A 12655-nucleotide genomic window follows, 5' to 3' on the forward strand; every position below is an offset into this window, starting at 1 on the left:
GAAGTATTACTGGCATCTTATCCTCACCTCATACAACCAAAATGTTGCTAATTCTCAAGTCCTGTCATCTATTCGACACTATGCAACGGCACGGGATGATTCAGCCTTTTAAGCCCCCATTTAGGACGTTTGTTTACCTTTGACCTCCGGAGTTTTGTCCTCCTCGTCCCACTCCATCAACAAACTGGACTAGATCTCCAGGATCTGTTCATCTTATGACGAAATAGAAGTTCAATTGCTTCCGCAATCTGGGAGAGTTACAAACATTCTGACCCGCCTTCATCATCAGTTCGGCGGCGGTGTTTTCTTGCCACATATCAATCTTGTATTTGTTCTTCTAGGTATGTAGTAACACAGGCTACATATTCCGTCTCCCTCAGGATCGGGCTCTGAAATCCTAACCATGGTAGTACCTTATATTCGAGGAAAATTATATCCGCCTACTAGGCACGTTTTCACCCAGTGGTGCACAAACGGACACATCATGCCTCTCCAGGCATTCATACCAAAAATTGCTAAGTCTGACACCTTTCATCATCACGGAAGAGAGGTCAGCGGAGAAAATGGTGACTTACCCGGCATACTATCCATTTTTTAGTATACACGGCCAAAAACGTTAGCCTTATGCTCATTTGGAACCTATCTTGGGTATTAACTGGCTGAACAAGACATATTTGAACCACTTTCAAGGGCATCTCTGGCTCACCTTTCTTACAAGACGTGCTTCCATGTGTAGTTAGCGACTGTATGCAGAGTTAGCGAAACACTTGCCTTATAAGCAGACCCGAATTACACGTAGTTCTAAAAAGATGGGTCACTCTTACTCATAACGAAATTGTCTTTCATCGCCAAGAACCGGGTTCCTTCCACGGGTATCAAGACTTTCGTCATACATCCCCGTCTAGTCTGGACACATCAGCTGAAACCGCGTACAAGACCCACTTCGGGCTTTCAAGTGGTACGTAAATAGAACAGAGCATTTGTGTTGAGGGAGATCACACCTCTTTCTGTCTCTCAAGAAAGTACAGAAGGATATATTAATACAGATTATATTTTTCCTAGATTAAAGGGGTTATTTGCTCGGTATATAGAGAAATAAGACCAGCTTCAATGAAATTATTTGGCATTTCGGATCACAAGGTTAGAGCGGATGCCACTAGGCTATCATTTAACCGAATCTGTTCGCTAACCGACATTATTGAGGCTGTGGAATGGAGATCGGAGTCCCATCCTTTGTCTTTTATCTCCAAGACCAATCATACCAAAGGGCTCTGTTCAATCTGTTCTTACTATATCAGCATTTTAACATATCAATCTTCCAGGTCGATTGAAAAGCTTCAAAACTACCGCTAAATTTGCAAGGGCAGGGGGACTTTGTCCCTATTTGAAGCCGCGCCCCCACAAATGAAGTCGCCTCTATTCGTGTTACCTAGAAGCTGTCTCACATACCTTAGGGACCGGAGATGGCACCTCAAGGGTAAGGGGATGTACCTCCATCCACTTCTTACCTATTCTCCTAAGGTATTATGATTGGTATGATTGGGTACCGTATTTAAAAAAGAAAACAACTTTTCCTAGTAGAATGTTTCTTCTAGAATACTTACCCAATCATGATAAGCATGCACCCTCCTAGCCTCGCCGCATTACATCCATAGAGAGTGTGTCTTTCGCTTCAGAAGTAAATGACAGGTTCTTAGATTTTACTGTCAATCCTTACACCTAAGAGAAGATTGCTCTTCCTGACCGCCACATAGATCAGCTGAGAACTTTTAGCTCCCTTTAGTTAAAAGTAGTATCTTGGAGGGCTGGATATTCCAGGTAGTAGTATTTCTCGCAAGGTATTCGTATAAGTATTATCGAAGTAACATACTGTGCTAGGAAATAAATGGTTTCTGTTTTCATTGTACTCTGCAGATTTTATCTGTATTTCTTGCATGACAAAAAAGCGAAAAGACGAGTTCTTCTTGTACACGCTACATCGTAAACTATTTATTCTTCAATCATTACTCCTGCTGCTGACATTTTGCTATTTATCCACGACGAAAACTGAAAGTTTGCTTGTTCAAAACATTTATTCAGCGAGAGGGTCTTCCAAATTTAAGACGGGCAAATTTCGACACTGCTGCAAACTTTTACTTTACGTCATGGAGAATTAGAGCTTTCACTGTATCTCCATCCAGTTATTACATTAACGATCTTCTCTTGATAGTATCTGGGTAAATATTGTACACTTTCTAAAGATCGTCATCTCGTATGAAGTCTTTCTGTAACAGAGCAGATTCATTTTGAACGTAGAATCAGTATACAACACGTTGTAATATAGTGTACAAGATCAACACGTGGTGGGCCAGAAATCTTACATGCTCAATATGCAGGCTGATAAAATCGGATTCGGTACCAAGGGTTGTTATCGCCGGGGCGGGTGTGGGAGATAAGCACCCACTTCCCTTGTAAATTCCCCAATGGATTTCGTCTGATAGAGCCTCTGACAACCAAATCCAACTCCATGGCTTCAGGAGCGGCTTAACTACTAAGCCCGACGGAAACTGACTTCAGAAGGGGTGACAGGCAAGTTTCTGGTGCTTCGAAACCAGACGCTTCGGGCAGATGGTGCTCGTTAACCTTAGGTGGTTGCCCATCTAGGAGAAGGTAAACTCCGGCTTCAGCCCTTAGCTGACTTGCGACTATACCTTCTCATGGGAAAGGTTAAGGAGTAGTCCCCAACAGAAAATCCTGAGACGGGACAATGTTTCAGATGAAAGTCAATATGCAATCAAGTAGTCGAGTGTGAACTTAGTAACAACGGAAGGAATACTTTTGCAATATCGCCATTACTCTTGTCTGATGGTGGACCTATTGACATCGTAAACAATGTCTTGAAAACAACCTGTATGCATCTGTGAGAGGAATGTTTTGTCTTGCATGTGAAATTTACTTATAAAATTTATTTTTTCTGTTGATGTTTTCTGTATGTAAAAGCTATGGTATATATTACCTGAAACATTAAACTTCTTCGGTATTAGTTTGGACAAATTCCAGGCTCCGCCGTTGTATGTAGACAAATCATGTCATGTTGAACTTCATACATGTCATGTTCTGCACACCTGCTATGGAGAGATCTTTGCTCTTACTCTTTCGTGGTGTTGATTTTCCTGGTCTATAATAAGATTATGTTTTGCTAAGACTTTGCCATTACGTTAACTTTAAAATCAGATTTCATCTTTGATTTTACACCAACGTAACAAGCTACCAGCCACAAAAGCTTTCATTGATCGAAGGTACAATTTAGACTTACATTGTTTTTCTAATGCAGTATATCGTGCACAGAAAGGTAAACGTGTGGTGTTTTGGTGTCTTCTTGTTCTTTTTTCAAACGTTAAGTTATAGCTTTTTCATTCATGTGACCGTTTTCCAAGATGTATTTTAAGCTTAACTCGGCGACGGTCTTTTATTTTTGTAATGTAACCTTTCTGTGCTAAAATGGATTCAAAACTTCAAAAAGGGTGAGGATTAAATGTCTTCTGAAGACAAAGGAGCAAATCAAGTAATACAAGCTAAAACGTTCAAGATTGCTAACTTCGACACATTGATGAAATCGTGAACCATATTTTTTAATTTGATTTTATTATCAAATTTATGACATATTACATAGAAAATTCCTTATATTAGAGTTGTCATAACAATTCTTGTCAGAGGTATAAAACGTATCAAAAACAACACTTCCAGTGCCATTTTATTTCTTGACACCAACATTAATACTTTCACGTTAAACTTGTCCTGGATACAAACTGTCGAATTCAATACAGTGTAGCTTTTTGAAATTATTAACAACGTTTAAAAATCAATATAAGTGTTTTCGTCCGCCGGTTCACTTCAGGAGTGCGCTAGTTAATATTGATTTTTTTAAAAGAAGTGTTGTATTTAGATACTTGTATATGGAGTATGGAAAAATATTATACTGCGCTAGTATATATTTTTTATTTATTTTAGTCTTGTTTTAAATTTAAATTGTGGTCTTTTCAAAACAGGGATATCGTATAGGGATATCAGATAATAATATGCCTAATACACCCTGATCCAAATTTATAATATATCTTAGTACTAATCACCGTAGTTCAGTGTCCTTTACGTAATTTGTTAGATTTGTTAAAGCTACTAGTCCTTAAATACTGAGAAGATAATTATGAAACCTAAACAAATTGTCTGCTGTAACACCCCATATGGTCGAAATTAAGACCATGTTGAAAATCGCATAGCAGTAAGCTCTATATCTTTAATAATATTTTGGATATCATGTTGAAACTTGACATACATATTACATATTTGTCTTCATGTCTAGTTAATCCTTGCGGCATTTAAGAAAGTCGCAAGCACGACTACACTGGAATCTTCTTAGCATGTTCTCTCTTAAGTCGTGACGAGAATAAGTATAAACTCGAAACACTGCACAATTGTCTTGACGTATGCTTGGTCGAAATAAGAGCTGGTGCGCGTCTACCATTCAGTATATCTACAAATAATTTGACCATCTTTAAAATTTGTTATCACCGTACCTCCTGAATTGTTGAATATTTTAACAGTTTCAACAAATTACTCCTTGCAAAACGCACTTTAGTTAGAATAGTCAGCTTAATGCATCAGATATAGCCGTCATTGTGACCGTCAGATGATTTTCATATTTCTACCTCCTTTGAACGGACGTTTACTTAGTTTTTACATTTTCATTTAAGTTGGTAATACCAATAAGTCTTTTCATCCGAAATTGTTTTCTGGAAATTGCTGGTTGATTGTAATCAAACAAGTATAATCGTTTTAAAGAAAACATGGCGGCAAAGCATTATTCTACAACAAATTTCTTAAATACAGCTCCTCCCAAGCAATCAATCTTGTTTTCAAAAAGGATATTCTCGCAGTATAGACATTTCAATGATCCTACTTGAAAATGATTATAATAATCTTTCATTAAACGAAGTGCTGTGAAAAAATGTTTTGACAGCTGTTTGACTCTGTCAAAATGCTAAGCCATGCTGACACAGGAAACGTCCAGCTATGGTTAACAATATATATATTCACTTCCAAATCTTATGTGCATTATTTACTAAGTGATCACTTAAATGGTATGCACTTTTGGTTGAAAAAAATAGTGGTTTTGAGACTTACCGGTCCTTTTTGTTTAGACAAATTTACTTTATTTAAATGAAATCTTTCATTTTTGTGAATACCAGGAAATACCACAACATACTGTTTTATTAGATATGGGTTATTAAAAAAAGAGACAAATATGATTATTTAAAGGAGAAAGTCAGGAAAATGAGCAGCTGTTTTGGATTAAAGATGATATGGAAAGAAAGAAAAACAATCGTCCAGTCGTAGGACAAAAATAATGTTAGTTTATGTTTTTTGGATGCAAGACTAAATTGAATGCATAGCCAACACAAATGAATGCAGATCCGGCAAAAATGATATCGTAACAACTACCTAACGCATGTTATTGAACAACCCTCTACAAAAAAAGTGTGTAAATATGTGTATTTCTTAAGAACTTTCATGACGTTACCTCTTATTATTACAATTTAAAAGCTATACAGTTTGCTTAAAGAATTGGCATTGACTGGTTTTGAAAGAATTTCTGAGAAATATATGAAATGATTATAGAAGACTTAAGTAGTATAATTTTCTGAGAAACAAAGAACACAGTTCATTGATTAATCAATAAAAGTATGTTAAATTCGCAAATAAATAGTATCTGTCCAATTATGTGGTATTTTATCTATTTTATGTTTGTATATATTTCAGTGTGGCATCGCTTCGTTAATGATCATTCCCTCAGACACAGCAGGTCTGATAGATTTCTTCAGCTTTGCTGCCTGGACCTTCTACGCTCTCACAGCCCTGGCTCTCATCATTCTTCGTTTCACAAGGAGGAATGATCATAGGCCAATCAAAGTAAGATATATTAGCCTTCTTGTGCGCTTTTCTTTTTCTCGTCTTTCTTCATCTCCATGATATGATTGGGATTGCATATAGTCTTGACAACGTCACCTGATCAGCTTTACTCTAAGATCGGAAGCGAGTTGAAATTGTCATTTTACCTCACGTGATCGTATGGCCAAGTGAGCGCGTATCGTATAGCCTTGAGTTCGCAATGTCTCTTCCATGTTTGTCCATACGCCGTTTCTTTATGCAACCGTTGGCATTCGCTGATTTTTTGTTCTCCTCACAAACCGTAGCAACATCATCATTCCTCGTCAACGGAAGCAGCGTAGACCTCATAGCTTACCATTGTCCTCCAGGTGGAGCGTCCGCTTAGATTTCCTGCTAATACCATTTTTTTAAGTTCATGTGTGATTTGTTTCCTTTAATCCAAGAAGGGCCGTATTGATTTCCGAGCTAGTAGGTCCAAAGCCAAAGTCAATGTTGCTCAAAAATTGCTTTTGCCGATGCATTTCATCTTCTAATGATGTTTTTCCGTGCTTTTGACACTGGAAATAACGCGCTTAGGAACAACAATACGATGTTAAAATTGTAATCTTTAACTTGTGTATTGTTGTCTTTGATCTGTTTGTTTTCTTAATCTCTGTTTTTCGTTTTAGATCTTCTGAATCGGTTCTCCCAAAGAACGTGTGTCCTTCTTGGGGATCAGATATTTTAACATCAAAGAAACTCTACACACTCTTAAGCCGATAAACTCACAGTCACTTAGCAAATCTTAGCAAATCTGCAAATTTTCGATGTTAGCTGTCGAATGGTTTGTCTTGATAGTATGTGAAATAAAGACCATACATTTTTATCATGTAGTTTCAAGATAGTAGGGCCTTCTTCGACAGTTCCCCTTTAATAAAATCAACGACTACTGGTAGTGTAAGAGGACGATATAGCGACAGTGGAAAATACATTACAGAAACCCTGGGACGATATAGCGACAAGGGGAATTGAACATGAGGAATATTGGGAATGTATAACGACAACGTAAAGTGGGGTTGTTGTATAAGGTTAATAGGAATGGAACAGGTAAAGTTACGTCACGGTACTTGATATTTTTAACAATGTAGTAAGGGTCTGGCCTGAATACGCGCCTCTCTAGGGAGAGACAAATACAGGAGAGATATAGACATAGATATATAGTTCTCACCCATGCGACAGAGAAATCTAGCTGTTTTGCTAATCTTATTTTTATTATCTCAGTCTAGTCATCTCAGACCAATCGTCTCTGTCAAGGTCAGAACTAATTTTAAAAAAGAAACCCTTGTTGTCTTCAGCTGCGCCTGACGTATTTGTTCAAAATCAAACAACAACAACAACAAATATATGACAAAAACATAGTAACTTGATGTCAATCCATCTTTGAGAATACACCATATAAAAAGTTTTAGAGAGAGACAAAGAAACACACGCATACTTTCTCGAGCTTTTTGGTGTTATGCTAGTTTGTTCCACACAGCATAATTAATTTTATCCTATATGCAGGCCTAGCTCAGTACATTCTCAGGTCAGCGTCATCAAATGCAGCTAAAGCTACATAACAAGTTTAAGTACTTCGTGTGAAACAAATTATATAATGTTAGCAACATTTAATGACGCTGACCTGAAAATTGACTGTGCTACCGATAGAATAAAATTTTCAAAACTGTGTGACATGAACTATGACAGAAAACACTGATCCATGCACATAAACTATAAACCTATACACTGCATAGGCTACCAATTCTCTTAACAACTACGGCAAACTTCGTAACAGACAGAATGTGTTATGTCAAACATGCTTTATTCTAATTTTGTTAAGCACCTCCATTGTGCCCCGCCTGAATCAAAAATATACCTACACTATTTAATGACAAATAATGCACTTACCAGTCAGAAGTAATCATTTATCTGTCAGTTCCTTAATCCATAAGCAAATGTCATTGTATCACTTGCCATATTAAAAGACCGAAAGAAAATTTTTCAAAGAATCCGTGAACTTGAAAGTTTAGCGGATGGTTATCCGCTAGGGTCCGTATTTTGAGGGTCTTTTATACACGGGTGTAATTTTACAAACAATATTAAGGACAACACAAGTATGTCACAAACATTATCATCTCCTCCAAAGAAAAGGCGAGCTATATACGATAGTAACACATATTACTAATTACCCTTAAAAAATATAATATGACATGTTACACTTCGTTACAGTTTGTACTAAGTATAACGACAGCAGAGAAAAGTACCCAGTACCGTTTCATTATTTACAATATAACTTTTCAAAATTCGAACTGATGTAAATGAATCAGTTTCTTATAATAAATATTAATTATTTATTGTCAATTTCATATAACATGCAGATATTAAATGTGATAATACCTCATTACTATGCAACATTTTATGTTGTTAGTTTTCTTTGCTCACGCGTATAAACTGTTTAATTCCGATGAAACGGTCACACCACAGTCATCTTAACATATTTGTATTAATGAACCTCATGTAAACATTTACACTAGCGAAGAGTTCTTTTTACTTTAAAGGATTATATTGCGTGAGATAGATAATCTACGTTGGGGTTTGGACCGAGACAAGGAAATAATTATCACGCAAACGTACGCTCACTCACTTTTCACCAACAATCACAAACTTCAAACAAAAACACACTGACTTTTTGACAGGACGGGGAAAAAATGTTCTATTATTTGGGGGGGGGGGGACATAAAACTAAGAAACGAAGTGCTTATAGACAAACAAAATAATATGATTGGCAATTGCACTAGTATCTCTTTTCTAGAGTATTGGGGTAGCCCTGAAAAAGGCTGTTTTCGTGAACGGGGAGTTAAGACAATCTTTTATTGTCTTTTATTGCGTCTCCGTCTGGCGGCAGGCTTTCTCACAGGATAGGGTCTGCTTCTTCTGAAAGAGAAGAATAACTCTTTTCTGTCTATACGGCAGTCGACAAATCCTCTGTCTGGTTCCTGCTGCTGTTCTTCTCTCTGCTGTCTTTGCTTCTGAAGTCTTCTTCTCTGTCCATTCTTCTTTCTCTTTTTTGAGTTCCTCTCTGAAGAGGTCTTCTATCAGGTCTTCGGTCACTTTCAACATCACGACATTGTCTATCTCTTCAGGTCTAGGAATTAGGCATTGCCTGACACGATGTAAATTCACGTAAGCTTCGTTCAGCTTTGCTAGTGGTGAACACATCTTCATAGAAGAAAGAGTCCACAACGGATTGTCAGACTGATTGCTTGCTTGCTTAGTTAGATTAAAGTCGCTTTCGTCCTGTTGGACATGTGCGACTGTTTTATGCACGCACCGCGTGCTAATTAATTACTTCTGGGGAAAGGAAAGACAGCCACATCACCCAGGCTTTTATGTGTTCACAGAACACTTATTAATTGAGCCTTCGGGTTGTAGGACTAATTAGTCCTTAACAACCTGACTGAATGGCTATTACATGAGAGGGAATGGAACCAGACAACTCATGTTATAAAGAGATTTGGTTGCAATCGAACGCACCAGGTGTCAACCCAAGCAGTATGTAACGTCCGCTACGACTGGTCGGCATCGATGACGTTACGTTAGGACACCTGGTTTGTGACGGGTGGAAATAGTCCCACATTCCGTCACTGGTACGATGTCTGAGCTAGGTAAAGAAAGAAAAGGTGCTCGGCAAGTCAGCCATGGACGTTGTGTACTCCCAGAACGCCAGCCTGTACTTGTTTCAAATCGAGTACAGGTGTATAATAGACAAAGCAATACCAATAATGTTTAAGCCACCTGTGCAATCATTCAAATCAATAAAGTCAAAGAATTGTGAAAAGTGATTCACTAACAAGTTGGAATTTAGTGTACATAGTGTACATACAATATGCTAATTAATTAACAATCAGTAAAGTCAAAATTACTTATAAAATATAATAGTTTGTGTCGCGCATGAAAACAATAAGAGAGATAAAATTTGACGGTGGTACCAAAAAGGTCAAATTGGAATGTAGAAATAACGATATTATCAAAAACGGTTTTCAGCCAAAATGAAAACCGTGTACATTCAATTCAGGCAATTTCGTTATACTGGGCCTTTCCACACCCAAGTATTTTACTGAAATCTTCATGGGTCGTCAGCTTCACTTCTGAGTCACAATAGTGGTTCTGCTCTACCCCAAGGTCTCTGCGGTGGCTTGACCCCGGTATTTCCGTAGAGTGAGGCCTTTCCGTCTGGACCATATGAGTTCTTGCAGCCTCATTTCGTGACTATTTCGGCCCACTTTGTTTTCAGTCGGTACTTTCCCTCGCTGTCATGGTTTGTCCTCCTATTGTTTTTACAATCTGGCTACCCCAATTTCCACTGATGATTTTCCAATCCGAATGAAGTGGCAATAACTAGTTAGTCTCGCAATGAAGGTCTTTTGCTTCACTATGTCTTGGTGGGTTGGTAATTCCCCCATCATTTTGTTTAGCCGCTATATTCCACCCTTTATTATTTTTGCCTCTAGAGTCCATCTCCACCGTGGTCTGCCGACGTCTCTGTTCCGTCCCCAGTGTAACGGTTCTGCAATACTGCAATACTACAATAACCACTGCTATCCACGGCAAAACACTTAGTCTGGCTGTTGGCTCATCATTATCACCAATCACAGTGTCAACATTCATAGCCGCACTTGTTCGCTGGGGAATACTGCTCGTGCGATGTTGACATCTCCTGACTCGAATGATGAATGGAATGGAATGTGACTGGAGACTGCCTCGCTTTATGTGTCAAGCGCGGATACGATATAAATCATGTTTGGCAGACATCGTGGTCAACGACAAAGTCAAAATGACAGAGAGAATAAGAGAATGAGAAATTGTATTCGAATAGCGTAGTTTTCTGGAGTATGTACGTGTCCCAACGGCACAGTACTGTCTCTAGCTATCTAGATGACACCAACTGTCTGTTGTTGTTTTTTTTTTTTCTTTTTCTTGCAACCTTTTTCTTTCGTGGTAGGCTTGAATCGAAGGATGTCAACTTCCAAGTCACAGAAGGTAGAAAGACACATAAAAAGACAGAGATATTTCAAAGAAAAACTCATAGACAGAGTAGTGACTCCTATAAGACAATTATCTTGTATTGGTACAAAACATTTATTTAATTACATACACGAGCTCTACGACCTGTGGTTTAGTCTGAACAATATCCCTTTAATACATAACAATTCGACATGCAACAAACATATTTACAAGTTATGTACATATTCATCTTTATATACCAATGCAAAGTACTGTTACAAGCTAGGGGTCTTTACTTGACCGAGCGGTGTCAAAACCCTGGCTCGATTCCCGCTAGAAGTCATAAGTTTACCCCAAATTTCCAAAGACTTCCATACAACTTCAGGTGTAAATTAGAAAGCCCGACGTGTCCGTTATAAACATAACTTTTGCTCTAATCAATGCAAGACCACAGATCTCACAACCTGCCAAATATCCACCAACCGCACATCTGCATGGTTTCTCTTAATTAGGTTTCCGTACCACCAGCAGATCACACCGTAGAAACTATGTAACTGTCCCTTACCAAAGGGAAATATTTTAACTACGCCACCTTAGGCCAGTCAAACTATGGTTTCCAGGCATTTTCGGAAGTATAACTGCACTATATTTGCCACCATGGCGACATAAACGGTATCTGCCGAGTCCCTTCTTATTGATTTCATTGTGTAAGTTACCGGTTTCATACCGTAAATACTGACATTGCAGTCACACCACTAGATTTTAGTAGGGACTTTATTATTGCATGGACACTCAATCGGTTTGGACCTAATTCACTAATAGTGAACAATGACATCATGGAAACTCACTAACACTTTACTCCGTGACGATTGCTCCTAGTAACTGGCTAATTATTTCGGGCAACGGAATATCTATATTGCACCGAATTCCAATAATCAGACAAGTAATCACAAAAAGCTTAGAATTCCTTAAAACGGGGCGCTATAACCAAATACGTATACTCCAGATTTATTCCAGTACAATACACAGTTCTCATTACTCAACACGTTTAATTTTATAAACTCCCAAACTCCATTTACACCATGATTTCTCAATACTTCAGAGTCCTGATACAAATCATGTGTATCATTCCTATATTCCATACGTTTATCCGTGTAAGGTCTGTACATATTTCCTTTCCATGTACTACTTTTAGCCACATGTAAAGCCATAAACTTTCGCTGTCTTTTCTCTTCCACCTTTCAGTTTAAACCCTTTATATTCACTCAACTTCAAATCACAAACTGTACTGTTCAACTCTGATACAATTACTGAATTAACTTCGAATTCTAACTTCTACTTCATCATCTTCTTCACAAAGCAAATACACTCATTCTACTTCTATTTCATTACGCGCACGTTGAGGTAATTCTTCAAAGAACATAAAATAACTACAAAATTATCCAGTAAATTCTATAGGATACATCGAGAGAATATCATGCTTTTACTGAGCTGTCAAATCTATTCTTGACATGAACAAGCTCCAAAAGAAAGTTCTAACAAATATGAATCGAATATATTTGTTCACCTGAGCTACCTTTCTCCTATGCAACTCTTGGTCAAGATCATCCTTATTCACTATGTCGGACTTCTCCTCTCCCCTTGACTTGTAATGACCGATACGGTGGCCTAGTGGTTACAGCGTCCGCCTCGGAAGTGGGAGGTCGTG

The 12655-nt window shown here is 38.0% G+C and overlaps 1 protein-coding gene across 3 annotated transcripts in view; it reads left to right on the forward strand.

Moving 5' to 3' along the window:
* LOC149782901 (b(0,+)-type amino acid transporter 1-like) overlaps positions 1 to 12655 on the forward strand; it is a 204435-nt gene that overhangs the window by 177648 nt on the left and 14132 nt on the right. For all 3 annotated transcript variants that reach the window (XM_089934449.1, XM_089934451.1, XM_089934450.1), the window contains exon 11: positions 5797 to 5946. In XM_089934449.1, the coding sequence (XP_089790575.1) occupies positions 5797 to 5946 (150 nt within the window). The remainder of the gene's footprint in view (positions 1 to 5796; positions 5947 to 12655) is intronic.

This window comes from Sinohyriopsis cumingii, chromosome 15 (genome assembly GCF_028554795.1).
Source record: "Sinohyriopsis cumingii isolate HCF-2022 chromosome 15, ASM2855479v2, whole genome shotgun sequence".
In the NCBI taxonomy this organism is placed as follows: domain Eukaryota; kingdom Metazoa; phylum Mollusca; class Bivalvia; order Unionida; family Unionidae; genus Sinohyriopsis; species Sinohyriopsis cumingii.